The sequence below is a fragment of the Cyrtonyx montezumae genome, unplaced genomic scaffold (assembly GCF_038088225.1).
Source record: "Cyrtonyx montezumae isolate F1298 unplaced genomic scaffold, pur_monq_1.0 scaffold_8, whole genome shotgun sequence".
NCBI classification, from domain to species: domain Eukaryota; kingdom Metazoa; phylum Chordata; class Aves; order Galliformes; family Odontophoridae; genus Cyrtonyx; species Cyrtonyx montezumae.
The window spans coordinates 97,235,717-97,254,804 of NW_027072089.1; the positions used below are offsets into that span (position 1 = coordinate 97,235,717).

General features: G+C 39.1%; 1 protein-coding gene across 1 annotated transcript in view; it reads left to right on the forward strand.

The window, feature by feature from the left end:
* Nucleotides 1-17,114, forward strand: part of BMPER (BMP binding endothelial regulator) — a 150,765-nt gene extending 133,651 nt beyond the window's left edge. Inside the window, exons 14-15 of the mRNA XM_065752353.1 lie at nt 9,736-9,866; nt 15,264-17,114. Coding sequence (XP_065608425.1) covers nt 9,736-9,866; nt 15,264-15,445 — 313 coding nt within the window. The 3' untranslated portion in view covers nt 15,446-17,114. The remainder of the gene's footprint in view (nt 1-9,735; nt 9,867-15,263) is intronic.
* The last annotated feature ends 1,974 nt before the right edge of the window (nt 17,115-19,088 follow it).

A 19,088-nucleotide genomic window follows, 5' to 3' on the forward strand; every position in this document is an offset into this window, starting at 1 on the left:
AGCATTGCCAGGACGCCTTGCCCAGGCAGCTGAGCCAGGACCACAGTTTTAGAATCAGGTGTATGAACTCTACCTAAATCATACTTGAATGTGCCTACGTCTTCCTATGGGTCTGGGCCAAGACTACACAGGAAGTCATAAATTCAGGAAGAGATTGTATTTTGAACAAATAAGATGTCTCTTGTGCCACTTCTTGCAAGTTCCATTATCTGTGGTGAAGAGCGAAGTGTAAAGTATCTGAGATGAAACGCAGTGTGAGTGTGTGACGGGCTGAAAGTGTGACATGATCACTGTGAGCCTGACTGTTGAAATGCAGTTTTGGCTTCTGCTTTGTAAAGGAAGCAAGAGGAGGAGGTAGGCTGTTTTCTCAGTTGTAGTCTCCTCTTTTCTTTGCTTTCTCTATTTCATATTCCATCTGGAGCTGGCAGCTTTTTAAATGCTCTGCAGCCACCTAGAGGAAAAATATGCTTGATTGTAGTTAATTGCATATAAGTTAAGCCACAAACTCTGATATGCAAAGTTTAATATTATGAGTTTCTAAACTAGCCAGACTGTTTATTATTATATCACAAGACCTCCTTGGAAATATATACAGTGAGCCATCATCAAAAGCTGAAGATAACTTCAGCATATATTTATACAATGGAAATATTTCCTGCGTCCTGTTCATTGTGCGTGTTATTGGATATGACATATTTTTATGACAGATAGCACAGCAGGGCCACAGTATATTTAGTTGGTAGGGAAAAGGAGATCACCTGTTTTGAATTTTCATTTTAGAAGATTTAAATCTTGTGGTATTTTATATGGCTATTTCATGACTGTGGCAATATCTAGATGGTCTGTATTGCTTTGGGGCCATGACTTTATAACCTCTGAATAATTTTTGAGGTTCTGTCTGGGATGTTTATAAACTCCTGGCAAGCCTTTGGTTTTTCTTGGATGAGAATTGTCACACAGACTACACTAATAGGCCCTCTGTCTACTAAAGTGAAAGCTGATGCAGTCATATTAGATTCATTTAGCATATTCCTTGTTCATTTGCACTGCACAAAACACAGAACCAAAGTTTACTGTTGATTGAAAGCATCACTCAAATGCTACAAAGTTAGATATTAAAACGTGTCCGTTCTTTTTTCTTGGACTGACTGTTGTTTTCTCAAAGATAGGACTGTTCGGTCTCCACTTGAAGAACACTGCAGACTGGGTAAAATCTTTTATAAAATTTGATCCTAGACACAGAGAAAAAGAGAAACATTTATGTCAGTTATATAATGCAAAAATTGCAAAATAAGATGGATTTTCCATGTTAGCTAAGCCAGAGGACACTGAAAATCCCAAATTGATATTAGCAGCTAAGTGCTAAGCTGAGCATATGCATGCAGCAAGCAGAATGGAAATTTAAAAGTACTAGTATGCATATTCAGAAGGTCCACCAGGACATTTTCCCTATCTTTTCATCTCATAAGAAAGATTTTGTATGCACATTTGAAATACTGGTATGATGTGGTCAATTGAAGGGGTGTGAATAGTGCTGCATTATGTTAAAACAGGATATATAATAAGAAATCTTACTGGTTTAATGCATTCAAAACAAAAGGTTGTGCAGTATGGGAATTTGTCTACATTGTGGCTCCTGAGAAAGACATGATGAGGTTCTTGAGACAGAAAACAGGTTGATGTGGTTGAAAGACTGCAGCAGTGTTTACAGCTTTAGCCAGAGAGAATGAGTAGTGAGGACACAGGCTGCAGTCCTTAGGATACTGGGCCATGAAAGACGGGATTTTTGGTAGAAAATCCTGTAGGAGTTGACTTTGAATATTAAGATATCAGAGCGCCAAGACTTTTTGCCAGAAAGCTTTGCACAAATACCTGATCAGCCATAGCATTAGACATAGCACTACTATAATTTTTACCAATTCTGTGATGCATATTTGCAAATGGATGTTGTCTTTATGACAGTGATTCTGGATGAAAAATTTTAACACGTGCACAGAGAAGTTGTTTTTAACTGTTTCACTTTGAGGCGTATGTTATATACAAAATCAAACTCAAACCAAACTAGTTTCATATGTACAGGTATTTCTCGTAAATTCCATGAGTTTAAAAGTTAAATTCTGCATGGCTCAGCACAGCTGAGACAGAAAAATAAATAGAAGGGAAAAATTCTTCCTCCTTCTGAAAATGAGTGGGAGTGAAAGGGGTCAGTTCTTTCAGGATTGTAGATGATGTTTCTCTATTCTGCTGGAGTTTTTTGAGCAAAACTCACTCTCTGTAAAGGTGGCAAGTCAGCTGCTCAACTGTACTGTAACCTTCATTTCTAGGAAATATTCTGAGTCATATAGATACTTCTTGGAGCCCACTGTGGGACTCCATTGTCTTCCTCAGCTATTTCCCCATGGAGGGATTTTAGCCAACCTTTTCCATTTGCAGGATCAGAAAGAGCATTTAAAGCTGTTGAGCCTGTAAGAGTCCAAGTACAAGATAGAAAAAGACTACTTGACATGCTACCTGGAGAATTATAATGAGAAAAGAAGTGGAGAGGGTTGGTTTTCTGTTTGTTGTTGTTTTTTTCCCACCTTCCCACCTTTTAAGTGCCTTTTCCACTGTTACTACATAGTCAGGGAAGATTATAAATATGGTGTTGGGCAAGGGGTGTCCATAGAGCTTCAGTCTGATGCCATTTTAGACAATTGTCCAGGACGTTTCATTGTTCATTTTACCATATTCTTGTGGGTAATACTGGTTAAGGCAATAAAACACAAATCTGACACAGCATGCTCTTTATATAAAGGTTAAAAATATACACAGTACTCTTCTTGGCATTTTCCAAAGACTTTTGGATAATACATTTGGCAGCAAGTAGTGTAGGTTTATGGCACTATTGTGCAGCACAGTATGCTTTTTCAAAAGTCTGTATGAACCTTCACTTCTTCAGTGTCACTGGAAAATGTCATTTTTGCTTGCCCTTAGTGAGGAAAGTATGGGTTCTGACTTCTTTTAAAGCAGCTATATATGTAAAGAAATCAAAACTGAATTACTATCTATCTTCGCTATGTTGGAAATTGCAAACAATAATTGTAACTTTCATTTAAAACATCCTTTTCCCAAGTCAACCGTACTCTTCTAAACAAGTGCTATGGTAGAGAGCCTTGGCATGGCAGGGATGGATGTGGTTATCTGGTGTGATTCTGTTTAATTGACTCTGAGTGCCAAGTCTACATCTGGAGCAAGAACATTGGCATTCAGTTAAACTGGGACTCTTTGGTGTGTGTGCAAAATGACTGTTGTGCCCAGAAGATCTTAGATCATATACAGTTCTTCCTGTAGCTGGTGGAGTTGCACATTTTATCATTTCTTTCTTCTGGGATCCACACAGCAGCCACAGGCCATGGTTGACTCAAATTTACATAAAAATTGAGGCATGGGGATGAAATTTGAACTCATGGTTCAAATGCCCAGTGCTGCAAACTCCTTTGCAATCTGCCAGATATAACAGTGATATTATCAAGCATTATGGCCAGTACTCTTGTTACATTAATGAGATTAACCCATGGAAAACTTAAACCTGCAATAGATCTGATATGCACTGCTCACAGAAGATGTGCTGTGATTTCTGTTTCTGTGCCACATTTTAAATTTATTTATATTTTATCCAGTTCAGTGATAATGGAGTTCTTATGCCATGGAAGGGGTATCCAGTACAAAATGCATGTAGGTTGCCTCAAACTTAAGGAAATGCTATTGTTGTTATAATGTGTAGTAAAATCACAAAGAATGTTGCAGGTCTATCTGGTCTTAGAAAAATACAGTCCCATGAGAATGACCCTCCACTGCATGAAAGTCTGTCCCCTGGGCAACTATTTTGAATGAATGTTTGGTTGATGTAAGGACTTCTGTATTTTCCACAGCTTCCAAAATTACCTCCTTCACAAGTTTGTTTCTTTTGTATTAAAATGTGTAAGTTCAGGAGAAAGTGAGAATGATCTCAAAGCCATAGAAAGTCTCCAACTTCAAATAACAAGCTTCAATACTTAGTAAGATTAAACATGCAAAACAGAGCTTAAAAAAGCAACAGCCTGAGCTATTGCATTGTATTTTGGAATATGGTTCATCTTCTGTTTAAATTGCTTCTCTAGCAGGAGAAATAAGTAGTGGCAATTTATTGAAACTTGGTAGGAGAAACAACCCACACAGACATATAAAACCTTATGATTCTATGATTTCTATGAAACTTTCTTGAACAATGTAGCTATAGTCACGAGCCATTGGTTTATTTTTTCCTATAAAAGGCAAAAATCTGGGATTGGGAGAAACGAATCCTGAGTTGTGCTGCTGAACTGTAAGCACTCCACTGTGATTATAGGAATACAACCTGGCTGTTGTGTAGAGTTTGGCTTTTCTCAAAACCAGTGCTAAATTGGGCCAACCTTGTACTGAAACTCCTATTTGGCATACTGTCTGTTCTTCTAAAAAGTCTCTCACAGGCCGGTGGGACTGGAAAGCAGTTGGCATTTCAGCCTTCAGAATTTGAAAACACACAACTTATCTCTGTTAAGAAAAAGCCTCTTCATTACTCATGTCTCAGTTTTCACATACATAAAATGGGGATGGTGATGCATGATCTCAAAGAGCTTTTGCAATATCTGCTGAGACCTACTGGTGCAACAGTAAAGAGGCCATGCTTTTTATCTGCATGGTACCACTGCCCGAAGGCACCAAAAGGTTTGAAAGATGTGCTACACCACATTCTCGCTGATAAATGAGAAAAATAAAATGCAAAAGGCACTGTCCATCCTAACATGGCTGGAGTTGTGCGCACTCCAAAGTGAAAAGGACTGCTGATGTTCAGCACGTGAAACTGAACATCTGCAATTTCAATCCTGCATGGCACAGACTAAGGCTGTAGGATTCACTGCCATGATCTTTCTTCCTTCTTTTTCATGTAGCACAGGAGTCAGTTCTTTGCCCTTTGTGGGACTTGGAGACTTTCCATGGTTTAATGTGAAAAAGGGCTGTTGCTGAAGGAGCATACTCATGCAGTTCACTTTGAAGATGCAGAAGCAGTGTGTGTATGTATGTGTCTCCTTCAAGGGTGTCTCCCCCAGCTGCCGGATGCCTTTACTTTCATGGATTTCCCTTTGAAACAGTTTGTGATTACAGGCACCCAATTAGCGGCATCTCTAACACAGACCCTGCAGGCAGTGTAGGCAGCATCAAAAGGAATCGCAGCAAAGCTTATAGTGTCAGTGGAGGATTGAGAGGTTGGCTGTGCTTTGGTACTTATTCAGAGCCGGGACTCCAAATAACATGTTTTTTGAAGGAGGGCTCACAGGAAGAACAGCACCTTTTCCCTAGTTGGACGTGAACAATTTCAAAGCCTTTTATTTATTCAGTGTTCTTGAGAGTTCTCATTAGTTTTCTCAACTACTACACGGAGAAAAGTTACTGAACAGTGAAAGCCTGCAATGTTCCACATGTAGGTATGTAAATGAGTGTATTATTCTGGCAATTGGCAATGAGTCTTTTAAAAAGAGAGCATGAGCTTGAATGACACACTGCTTCTCAATATGATTTCACTATGGTAAGAGCTAAGGCTGCATGAAGTGTCCTGTGTGTATTGTCATTGTCAGTAAAATGGCTTCATTTTATAAGTAACTTCCACTGCAGTCTTCCTACGGGATTATTTTTTAATGACTCCAATGTTTTGATGTTTTAAATGTATGCTGACTTTTAGTTAACTAGTGCAAACATTTTGGTCTCAGAAAAGTCACAACACTGTTGAAGACCCAAAGTCCCCACCAGTGGACAGTATGGTAACTTGACAGTGTAGCTTCACTGTCAGCTTCATTCCAGGGTTTTAGTAAAAGCATATTTTTTTTCTGTCGTTTGAGCAGTGCAGTCCATTTAGAGTACATATAAGCCAAAACCTCTGTATACATGCAGTTAGAGTCACAGAATCCATTTATCAGTTTCAGTGAATGAATGAAGAGGAGGAAGAATTTAAGGTAACAAAGAATTCTGAAATGTGCCAATAGGGAGGGTAAAAAAAAAAAATAGGTGTAAGAATACCAAAGGTTGTTGAAAGAGGGAAGAATCAGGACAGCTTTCAAGAACAGTTTTTCAAATCTATCTTGTGAAGCATCCCCTTATAGCCCTCTGATTTTGGAAGTGATATAACAGCCTCCCTTTCCTTCCTACCAAACTGCCAATCCATCCAACTATAATTAGTATCAATGCATTAAACTTGCCACCAAGGAATTTCATTAAGAAAAATATTTTGATTGACTAAACTTGAATGGTGTGGATATAGTTTCCTCTGCTATCATTTTTCATCATTATTGCCCTTTAAAAGTAATTTCATCATAATTGCCCTTTAAAATTACAACTGCTCAGTTGTAATTCATTCATAAAAAAACATGCAGTCTGATGACTTCTCCTTGGCCAAGCCTACAGAGTGCGCCCAGCAGTATCACCAGGATAAAATAATTCAGAAGAACAAAAATATGCAAACAATTAGCTGTATAATGATCCAAAAAGTGATGGATGTCTCATGCTACTGTTTTTATAGGTTCATAGGTTCATTAGGTTGGAAAGGACCTACAAGATCATCTAGTCCAACCATCCTCCTATCACCATCCCTACCCACTGAACTACTAAATCAAATCCCTTAGCACTTCATCTAAACGCTTCTTGAACAGTGCTAGGGATGGTGCCTCAACCACCTCCCTAGGCAGGCCATTCCAGTGCCTGACCATTCTTTCAGAGAAAAAGTGTTTCCTCAGGTCTAATCTAAATCTTCCCCGGCGCAACTTGTGGCCATTCCCTCTCGTCCTGTCATTATTTATCAGGGAGAAGAGGCCCACCCCCTCCTCACCACAACCCCCCTTCAGGAAGTGGTAGAGTGCAATAAGGTCTCCTCTGAGCCTCCTCTTCTCCAGACTAAACAATCCCAGCTCCCTCAGCCGCTCCTCATAAGACTTGTGCTCCAGACCCATCACCAGTTTTGTTGCCCTTCTCTGAACACGCTCCAGGGACTCTTTTACTGGACAACTGTGTCGAGCTCATTAGCAAACAGTGCTGATCCCAGGCAAATGGAGATCTTTCATTCTGGAGGCTGTCTGGATGCCCATGGCTGTTTCCATCCCAAGGGCTAATGATATAGCATAGAGAGAGTGCATACAGAGGCTAAACTCAGTGTGTTTGCTATGCTGCCAACCTGCAGACTGTAAACAGTTCCCTTGCCCCCTAATTCTCCAAAGCATGCCCAGACTGGACAAAGTGAGTGCTAGCCTTGCCTTGAGCATGCCATTAATTAAAACAAATGAGTGACTGGTGGTGAGCCCAGAGATTTCCTGACTTGATACAAGCACCTGAGCTAGATGAAGCTGTATTAACTCATTGTGTAGGGGGTAGCATCCCCCTCTAAGTAATACTAAAAGAATGTATTTATGCTCTCAAAAACAGGAGGAGTACCTCAGGCTTTGGGTTTTGTAATTTCTAAGATAGGAAGTGTGTTAACATGTAACCATCCTGGCACTGGCAAGCATCCCTAAAGACCTTGAGCATTAATAATTAAATCTTAGTGGAGAGCCACAAAATGTGACTGATTGATAACAGCAAAGAAACAAAAAGATGATACAATGCTATTTTGTTATATTTTGATAACCAACTGTGGACATTATTACAAAAGTTCTTGGTGATAATAATTTTCTACAGTAGGAAGTAAGCATGTACTTATCTGTAAAACAATGCATACAGATCCCAAATGGCATGGGAGCTTGAAGTGGTTGCTGCTATGGGCATGACAGGATGCTAGCAATCCCTTGCAGGCATATTGTGGCCAAAGGTAAAAGTGTGAAGTTATTCAGTGTGTCGTGTTAAAAAAGTGATCCTTTGTTCTTATGTGAGTTCTTCTAAAAGTTAACAGTGACAAACAGTATCAAGGACATTGTTGATCCATTCCTTACAGCTGGGATACGCCTGCAGCAAATTCTGGTACTGGACAATATGTAAAAGGACCACAGAACTAAAGGGAAGTACTACAGTGTCCTGGGAAAGTAATGTTATTACAAATGAAAATCTCAGGTCTGTAAATGTGAACGTTATAGATTCAATCAAAAGTAATTCTATGTGCATATCATATATATCAATAAGTGCAGGACAGGTAACCTTTTTACTCTTAACACTTATGTTGCTTACTCATTGCATTGAAGTTTTAGGTACTTTCATGATGGGAATTCACTGAGAGCAGAAATGATAAAAAGTTTATGGAAACGTCAAGCAGAACTAGAAGTATGACCATATGAAAAGTCATTGAAGTAGACAGCTACTCCAACAAGGATGCATTGTTGGATGTGCAGAAAGAAGCTTTTCCGTGTTTGACAGCAACTAAACGACTCTCCTTGTTTCAGAGAAAGGGCTCCCAATGAGTCCAGAGTATCCTATGGGCACTAGGGCTGTAAATGACTTTGCCTGAAATACTTCCCCTACTGGCTATGAGGAAAGTTTTGATTAAGGCGGCTCTTATCTATCCTTTTCCGAAAGACAGCTGTACCTTTAATCCACAGCAAGAGCAAATAAATGATTTGGAGAGCTCATATGTGACTTCAGCCTCTAGTTATAGAAGATCCAAGCCTGCCGCAAGTGTTGTCTCATACCCTCAGAAATGAAGAAGACATGGATATGCAAGGAGCAAGGGGCTCATGCCTGCTGATCTCCAAAGTCCACAGCACTTCCAGGAAGCCAGAGGAACCAAGGCTGTTTTCCAGGAGCTGAATGTGTTGTCTCACACCTTGTCCCCGTTTTCATTCAGAGCAGCAGATACTTGGCAATTCAGAATTTACATTTCTGTATCTGCAGAAGCACTTAAGAATTCTGCATATGTAGAAACTGTCAACTGCAAATCTGCTATCTCTTGCCAGTTGTATTTTAGAACTGTGCCAAATGTGCACACATTCTGGGTGAGCTAACTTGAAGTATAGTGGTGACACACACTAGCAGTTTTGCTTAGGGCCATGTTAGCAGCTTTTCTCCTTGCCACGTTTTATGGTGATACCATCTTTCACAGTGGAAGAAGATGGTGCTATTGACAAGTTCTTGGAAGGTTTCCTAGCATAAGAACTATTCAGCTATGCCGCATCAGTCTGGCTCCTTTATAAAGTTTGTCATTTAGCAGTACTACTCGTTAGAAAACACACATACAGATGCTTTGGGGTCTTCAAAGTTGGGAGAAGCTGAAGGCAATCTAGAGAGAAGGCACCATGGAAGTTCTCATGGAAGGACATGTACTCATGAACTGCTGAAGTCATCTATTTAACATTGCTGTCATAATTACTAATCATTTTATTACAATATTACTTTCTAGGGAATGAGAAAGAAGTCTTTACTGTGTGTTGATGCATTTCATTGCAAAAGTGGAGCTCGCTTCCTCCCTCTGTGGTCTAAGTGCTCTCTGTCTGACATTTCTTAGTTATTATTCACACACTTCAGTTCCCATGCGGTTCTCTCCTTGTTGCTCTGTAGCTATCTCTGAATTAGAGCAGCACATTGAAAAAGAGATGAGCCCTTTGAATTTGGCAGCACAAAAGCATTCACCTTTTTTGTCGCTTAGCACAAATTGCTGTAGCATTGAGCTATTGAGTTCCATGTGTCTGGAGAATACAGGATTCAAACCTCAGCAATATTATTGAAAAATCTGTCCTTGCTTATTTCTTTTGGGCCTTTGTTCTACAGGTCATGTGTGACAGACATGTGTGAGTGTCCAGTTCATAAAAACTGCTACTGCGAGTCATTCCTGGCATATGCCCGAGCCTGCCAGCGGGAAGGTCTGAAAGTGCAGTGGATACCTGAGCAGCACTGTGCAGGTAAGAGTTTTGAAACTCCCTCAGTGCTTACATTAACAGGCTCTTATTCTTGTACTGGTGAAGGAGGTTCAAATATAAACTGGCTAGGACCTTGAATTATCAAATACTAGAGATGTTTGTTTAGTTACAAATCTTGTCCCTTTTAATGCCATCTAGCACAATCTTACGTACTTTCAGAAAGAAATGCATTCCATTCTCTGTTAGGATAGTTACACATTTGGTTGCAGGTGTTTAAGTTATTTTGGCCTACTGCTAAATCACAGCTGTAGCTCCCTAGACAACATTATATATATGACTGCAAAAGGTTCAACAAGGGAAGAAGAAAGAATGCCGTTAATGGGAATATCAAAATGCATATGTGCATTAATCCTGGTACTTGGACCAAATTCTGCATGTGATTAGGACTGCATTAATTACAAGTAATTGTAAGTAATTGTTTCCATGAGAAGTGATCACCTGTGGTCATGATCACTTGAAGTAAAATACAGTATTGCAGATGAATTTTTCCCCTGATGATGGTCTCAGTAATTTAGGGTACTCTATAATGGTCTTGGTTTGCCTGGAAATGTATTCAGATTTATGTAAAGCAATTTGAGTTGGAAAAATATGAGAGAAAGATACTCAGTGCTGGTCAAAGAGCACTCTGTGGTCGATTTTGGTGATTGTCTGTGGCCCAGGGTCTACTCTCTCATCTTCAATTTCCTTTCCTGTGGAGGACACGATAGCAGGAATGGGTGAGTGACAGCACAAATTACATTTGATTGACTGTTCCCGAAAGGCTCATCTTTTCTTACGAAGGAACAGAATAATCCAAACAAGGTGTCAGTAAGTGAAAGCACTGTTCAAGGATGTGGTCTCAGCACTAATAATGTAAGCAATTTTAATCTATTGATCCAGTAGCAGATACATACAGACCTTGAACTGAGCAGCCTGACTTCTTTTTCTTTCCCTTTTTTTTTTTTTTTTTCACCAATGCTCTTCAGAAGAAGACCTCACTGTTGCAGATGCTATAAAACATACAAAAACTCCAGTACTTGCTTTAAAGAGTCTGTGAAAGTGTTGGCATATAATGACTTCACTAATTTAGTCTTCTGCTCACATTTTTTCTGTTGTTTTACCGAGGTCAAAAAAAGTTCTTGAGAGAACACTAAGAAGGAATTTAAACATACATCTTCCATTAGAGCTAATGAAAGAATTTCATAAATGCACCTGAATTTTTTAACCTCATTTCAGACTTACAGAGATGAAAGGAAAATCTTGTTAAGCAGGAAATATGGGCTATCTGTACATGGTCAAGTACCCTCAAAACACAGTGTCAAACAAGTAATGCAGTGTTCTATAATGAGTTGCTCTGTAAGCATTACATTAAATAAAGTGCATCCACTGCATCCTTATGTTACCAACAGCCAATACCAAGAATTTAATTCTTTAATTTACCTTTTCATTCCACAAAGTTGTAGTTACAGTTCTTTTGTCCTAATTATGGATGAAAGTTTTTGAGTATGAAACAATATATCCATAATAAAACTTCAGCGTTCTGTGACTTTCATTTCCTTTTTGACATTTCATAGCTGGTGGGATACTTGGAGGAGCTGTGTTCTGATGGAAATGGAGTATATTTATGAGCAAAGTTAGGTTTTAATTATTCTATTGTGTGTTATAAAACCTGATCTTGTGTGGTTGCCAGTTCCTTTACTCTGACTGCTGTACACTTAGCTCATTTTTATAATCTTTAGAAAGCTTGTGTTGTCTGAACTGCCAGCCAAACAGGATGCTTAGGAGGCTGAATTTCCTACATGCTCTTCCTTCTACTTCAGTTCATCAGCATGTTCTCCTCTAGGCCTTGGTGAAATATTTAGTGCAAAGCTTGTTGGCTTTTGATGCTTTCTTGGTAAAGGGAGCACCAGCTGTCATTTAGCATGGGCATGACTACACAGACTAAGCAGAGAGTGCTAAGTGCACATGGCAGCACTGATACACTGAAATGCTCTAACAGCCTCACAAAACTGAACAATTTTCTGCTTTCATCCCTATGTGATAGGGGAGGATGAGGCTATACCTGATTTTGACTCTTCTTTCCTGGGTCTCCTTTCTGCTGTGAAATTTTCTGGCCAGTCACTCTTTTTACCTGCTACAACTTGCTTTTCTTTAATCATTTTATTCTGTATGTATCAGAAAGGATATTCTGACTTTTAAGTGGAAACTTCTTAAGCACTGAAAGTTGGAAAGATCAGCACACGTGTATCACGAGTTTAGCGTTCAGATCTGCTGATGATCTTCAGGCACCATGAGGAATATAATGTCTAAAGTCCTATGAAATACCTTGAAAGCCCAAAGAATCAACAGAAGAAGCTGCACAAATAGTAGTTCAGAAATTTCTATGGAACCAGGTCAACCAGATATCATCCTGCAAGGGAAGACTTCAGTAGTTCTATGTTAGGTACTTTGGCTGTTGTGTTGGGAAGAAATTCCTCCTAAATAATCATGTCCATGTCTACAAGGACGAGCACTAACAGACACAAAGCTTTCTTTTTGAAAGGGCCAAACTGGCTGGAATAAACCAGCTCTTGTCTGAAACCTGTATAGCCTCATTAGGCAGGTTTAAGGCACAGTGCTGTATCTATGTGACTGCATGGCTTGTGGACTGGAGCTGGTTATCATCCTGCCAGAAAGTGGTTGAAGGAACCTCACATCTGTCATGCCAAACACATATTCTAGAAGAGTGAAAAAGTCCTGTTGGGACTGGTAACGTTGCAAAAGGCAGTATTATTAGTAATTTTTGTACGTTTATTTAATTTATTATTATTATTTTTTTTTTGCTGGTGCACTGAAGAAGTTACTACTAGCAGAACTTAGCTCTATAAGAGAGAAATTTACCTCAGAAGATGAGTGCAAATGCATCACTTCTGTTTTCCATGTTTATATGGTACTGACTCACTTAAACAGTCCCTGGGAAGCCTACTATAGAATGTCTTTATTTTTATTTTTTAAACTGTTGATGAAGTGGAATGTTCTGGATCAATCACACCGCATGTTAACAACCAAAGTACTCAACAATAAAAACCATCCAGGTAATGTAAACAGCAGCCATTGTACTCTTCTGATTTTTCCCTTGACAGTAAGTTAGTAACACCATTATGGAGTGACTACAGCAGAGAATAAAGCCATCGTACCTTCTGTGTGGCATCTCAAACAGAAGAAGGTGTCTGGGCATACAAAAGGACATCCATGTGTGATAGAGTAGAGATGAGGAAGTACTTAGGAGTACCACAGCTGCTGAAGGCAGTCTGTAGTATATTCTCTTTACTTCAATGCAGTGACGAGCAAGTGGAAAGGAGACCTTGTGCTGGCCAAGGCACCAAACTTAGCTCAGGTGGAACAAAAGGGCTGGCTACTACTACTGTAAAGCTTTACAGGTTGTATACAGCCTAAAAACTTAAGGTCACAGACTCTTTAAATGAACTCATGTTGTGCTTTGAACATCTTGGTCTACTTTCCTACACAATTAGTACATTTACAAAATGTATTAACATAATTCTTGAAAACCTGGAAGTTTTGTGTATTTTTGTTTCTATTCCACTAGAAATTCAGTCTCTTCTTAACACAATATGAAAGTGCAGAGTTTGTAGTGAATCTAGTTTTTAACTGTATGCTCAACTACTGCTTGCAAGCTTCTCCGACTTTCTAAATTTCCCCTTTAGTTTAAATTTAATTTTAATTTTTTATTTTGCTTATTCCCTTCTTCAGTGCACACAGAAGTTATGCAGAGCAGGGCAGAAATGCATAGCCAGAAAAAGGTCCCCAAAAATATATATACCAAACAAGCAGAATAAGCTTATCATCTCGAATATTGCTGAAAGATGATTTTCCAAACTTACTCTAAAATGATGTTCAATAAAAGGTGTCTCACAGAGTTCTTGAGAAGATCGTTCTAGTGCTTTCACATACTCGTAGCTACTAACTTTACTTTCTAAGATCTGTCTTATTTCTACCTAATATTCAGCTCTTTAATTTGCTGTAATTGCAGAGTTATTGCCTGCTGTACTGTCCTTTTCGTTTTTTTTTCTTTTGTCTGTGCATTTAACATCTGTCCTGAAAAAGTTGTGTGCATTCTTTTCAGAATTCCTTCCTTTTTGCATGGCTATAGATGCTACAAAATGTGTAAGAAGTTAAACTCTCAATGTTTTGAAGATCATTTTGTTAATGATGAAGAAGAACCCTAAAACTGATGATGCCTTAGCACAAAGACTTCCACCATACTTCCTGGTACACTATTACAGACTTCAGTATTTTAATCAGTTTTTTTATTTTTTTGCCCCTGAATATTTTCTCTTTGTGAATAATATCAATGCTGTAGTGACACTCTAAGGCTATTCTGTACATCAAAACAACATTTTTGGTTCATAACAGAGCTGTTTAATAAAATCTGGACCTCCAGTCTCTCAAAATTGAAGAAATCTTTGTAAAGCAGCCATCCCTCTGTAAATAGAGATGTTTCTGGATGCTTGAGAGCCTGTTACCATCTATAAACTATTTTCTTAGTACTTGTTTTTGCCATCAGCACAGCTGTTAGAAAGAATAACAGGCTTTTTATTCACTATTGAACCATGCATTATTCTCCATACTGAAAAGGCAGGATATAAAATGCTAAGAGTTTAAGTATTGATCTGGTGGGCTTATAGTGCTTTTAGCTGAAACCTCAGTGGTCTTTTATGTTGGAAATCCATTGAACTGTCAACTACATAAATCAACAAAGGGGTACTGGAATCATTAAGTATGAGAATCTTCATTTTTCAGTGATCCCTTGGTAAAATAGTATGAAGGATGGAAATCATTGATTTATACACACACGCACACATAAATATATAAGAAGTGGAACTGCTGAATTAACATCATTGTTTTGATATGCTGCAAAGTGCAATATTGAAAGTATAATCTTAGAAAGTCTATTGTGGTGAATGACTATCTTTTGTTCCTGTAAGACTGGAACTGGTAACTGTCTAGCCATGGAAATATTTCAGGAATTTTTGATAAAAGGCATTATATATAACAAATATGTAAACAGTGTTGAGCATTAAAAACAAAACACACTTCTGCCTCTAGACAGAAACCTTGCCAAACAGCTACAGACTGTTGGCGGTGTTAAAATTCTCAAATATTTCAAGTCTGTTAGGAACTTGATACCTTTTTCATTAGGAACTTTACTATCTTTACATCTGCTGTGTTATGCATGTTGCATTTCACGCAGTGGAATCCGTTTTTAAGTAACTTTTCCTCCAGGTGATCATAATACCAAACAGTTCTTTTAGATACCTTCAACAGAGTGTAAGCAACCAAATATGTAACGCTCTGGCTTGGTGTAATGTGCATCTTTTTTTTCTTTTGACTGCCTTTCAGCAACCCAGTGTAAACACGGTGCAGTTTATGACACCTGTGGTCCGGGATGTGTGAAGACATGTGACAACTGGAATGAGATTGGCCCATGCAACAAGCCCTGCGTTGCAGGATGCCACTGTCCAGCAAATTTAGTTCTTCACAAAGGAAGATGCATCAAGCCAGTCCTATGTCCTCAGCGATGACATTTGTTTTCTCTCCATGGACACTAATGTCACTGACCCATCTGAGGCTCACAGACAGCAAAGGACTGCAGCTGTTCATGTGCAGGTTCTGCAAAGTACAGCTCTGCTCACAGAGTGTAAATATGCTCCCGAGTGTATTTATGTGTGTTGATGTATACGCACATGGCCCCAGCAAAGTTATATAAATGTATACTGTGTGTATGTAGATACACGTATCTATACACAAGTGCCCTAAACGTAAGTACGACCTATATATTTATATACATGTACACACACACAGATCTACATCATTTCTACATATCATAAAAGGATGAATTATTATATGTATATTTTTTGCTATAAAGTTTATGTATTATTACTTCTAGAACCCTTATCTGTAAGTCATTGTATAAATAAACCAGGTGTTTTTAATATAATATAGTGGCATGAAAAGATTGGATGACTTTGCTGTTGCATGAGTTCGTCGTTTCCAAGGAAACTTTTCTAGGGCTGCAGCACTGCCAGACTGGATTAGTTTCAACACAGAACCCGGATTTACAGTTGTACGGGAAACACATTTCTCTGGAGATGAAGGATTTATCTGGGAATATTTCATGCATACCTTAGAGCTGCATAGTGATTGGTGACAGTGCTTAATCACGCAGAGAAAGCTAGGGATCGGCTTTTACGCCTTACTGAAATAACTGTGCAAAAGGATTTCCAGAGCTGATTGGCCAAATGCCAGCAGAGAGAGATTTCTTCCTGGAACGGCACCAAAGAGTCAGGGGCCAGATTTTTCAAAAGTGTTCAGCACCCAGCAGCCTGCTTTGAAAATGTGACCACTTCCCATTTCATATCCTAATACCCCATTTATGTTGTTGTGCTTGGCAGTAGCTGTGAATACACAATAAGGAGCCTGAAGAAAACACTCACGCACATTTTAGCCCCTCTAGCATGGTCTAAACTGCTGGGCTTGTTTCATATTTCCCCCAGATATTATGCAGAAAGCAAATCCCACTGTGAACTGGAGTTTTTTATTTTGGTGTGTCTTAAAACGTGAAATAACACCAGGTTTAATAACTAATTTAATTTATCAGCATGGCTAAGAAGAAAGCCCAATTCCTCTTTCCAAAGAAACAGCAGAGAATGTCAGATGCTAATTGGAGATCTGCAGCTTATTTCCTTACTGGTCTTTTTTACCAGTTTAGGAACACGTGGGCTCTGTGAAGTTTGCACAACTTTTGAAGTGTCCCAGGGGAGAAGCAATAATATGAGATTTCATTAGAAACTCTTTTAAAAGCCATACAGCTTTCTCAAGTCTGAAGGGAGGGCGAGTAAAGGTGTATTTTTCTTCCACTGGAAAACCTCCGTTAGGACCTGATGGCATGTTCTCCATAGAAGACAGAAACCTTCAGGCATCTGATTGAAATCTGTAATGAAGTAATATCCTCCCACACAGTTACTTCCATTATGCCATTCGAAACTGCACATTGTAATGTTGTAGCAACGCTTTGAACAATTTTCTCCTTTAATTCACCCTCCAGGAAGCTTTGCAGGGTCTGAGTGTGCAGTGAGTGAGTGGGTGCAATGCATTTGAGTTATACAGCTTTCTGCAGTCCTGTCCTGGCAAATAATGCCAGGAGCATTCCACGGATGTTTATCCAAATTTGAATAAAATCAGCTTGCTCTTTTTATGTCCCATTTTGTGTCTGTTTTCTTGGAACAATCAAATAATACAGTTTTACTGGCAAACGGGGTTTCAAAGCCACATACAGAAATGCGCTGGGAAGCAGAATTGCAAATGTGCAGATCCCTTCAGAGCAGGAAACTCAGAGGGCTTTATGCGGCTCATGTGATAACTGAACAGTGGAGCTGAAATTTAGAACAATTGCAATTGGTCCATAGAGTTCAAACATAAAATGGTAGTCATTAAAATAATTTAAAGCATCAGCTTATACTGCAGAACATTTCAGCCTGTGAGTTTTAGGTGCTGAGATATGGGGTCTTAACCAATAAAAAGGTTATTTGCACAGCTCTAGGCTGGGATTCATTTTCAGTGCTGATTGATTTTCATTACTTACTGTGTTTCCAAAACAAAAATACATGCACAGTGAATTGCATAGATGAACAGTGTATAAAGGCGTCCTTCTCTTTTCTTCTCTTGACTAATGAAGGTGAGTGAAAGGTGAGGGGAGAACCCTCCAGCTCTCTCACGCTACCAACAGCATTCAAGCAGTGCTTAATTGCTGCCAGGTGAAGAGGTGATGCAGACTATCTGTAGGATGAACTCTATTTTTGAAATCCTAAATGGTTCTGTTTGAAACCTGACCTATATGTCATCTCAAAATGAGGACTCATTCCTCAGCTTAGCTTTTCTACATCTGCCTAATTGAGGGCAGCCCCCTGCTTTTTGCTTCAGTGATGTAAACCGAGGAAGAAAGGAAAATGGTTTTACTTCTAAGCTATGATTGTGCCCTACAGCTGTGTTGCAGAGCTTCTTCCTCCAAACTCCAGTTACTGAGGCCTTGGTGAGGCTATCATCTGCCTAGATCATGGGTATAGGATAAGCTAAAGGAGTTCTGCTTTTCTAAAGACTGCCCCTACATTTCAGCTTGGTGTGGGTTTTTCTATCCCTATCTATGATTAGTTACCTTGTTCTAATCAGGGTACACTTGCAACTGAGGCGTTCACACAACGCCAGCCGCAGCTGGGGCTGTCACACTCTATTCTCCCATTTGCCCATCTTCCACACTGTGCAGAAGCTGGAAGTCTACCTTAATAACAGAAATAATAAGAAGGCCACAGGCCTCAGAAAGTTTGAGTTACAGCCTATCTTCCTCTTTTATGCAGCATTCTTTCTCGTTGTCCTCTCTTGGCTCATGAAATATTACCCCTAGTGTGCTAGGGCTGGAAACTTCCTGCACGTTGATGGAGATTTATTTTTGACAAAATTCACTGATACTCCAATTTTTAGTACGCTATGGCAAAAACATATTTTTCATAGCAGCATAAGGCCAACAATTCATGTGGTATATTCACCATACAAAACAGATGGGTTTGATCTTGTTTGTGCTTAGGTCAATCTATGCACATAACTTTTTGCCGATAGAAGTGAAGTATATTTGAAGGAGAAGAGGTTCCGACCAAAAACTGATCCAGAAGGGATGTATGAGAAACTGTGCTGTAATCCAGTGGATGGACTCAACTTAAATCAATAGCTTTGCCATTAACCTGTTATATGTTCCCCAGCAAGTCATTTAATACACTGTACTTCACTGGGGAAATTAGATATTTGTGTTTATGCACCTTTTTCAAGTTTGTAGGTAGAAAATGTTCTAAAATGCTAAACCTCACTGGGGGAACGTCAGCAATTATTTTACCAATCTATCTAGGTCTGCTTTGCATCAGCTAATCCCATCTGTCCCATAACCCTGTTGCTTCAAAGTCAGCTTTCAGTTGGCATTTTTGAGGTAAAATACATTTACTTCCTCATTTACTTTCAGTTGTGTCTACTTTTGTCACATATATTGAGGTTTACAAACCACAGCCAAGCAGAGCAATTTGAGTTGTAGCCCAAGACCCTCTAGGTACTCTCACATCTTCCAAGAATGCCTTTCTTCTGCAGAGTTAGGTGTGAACTTGGAGTAAAAATGAAAATATTCCT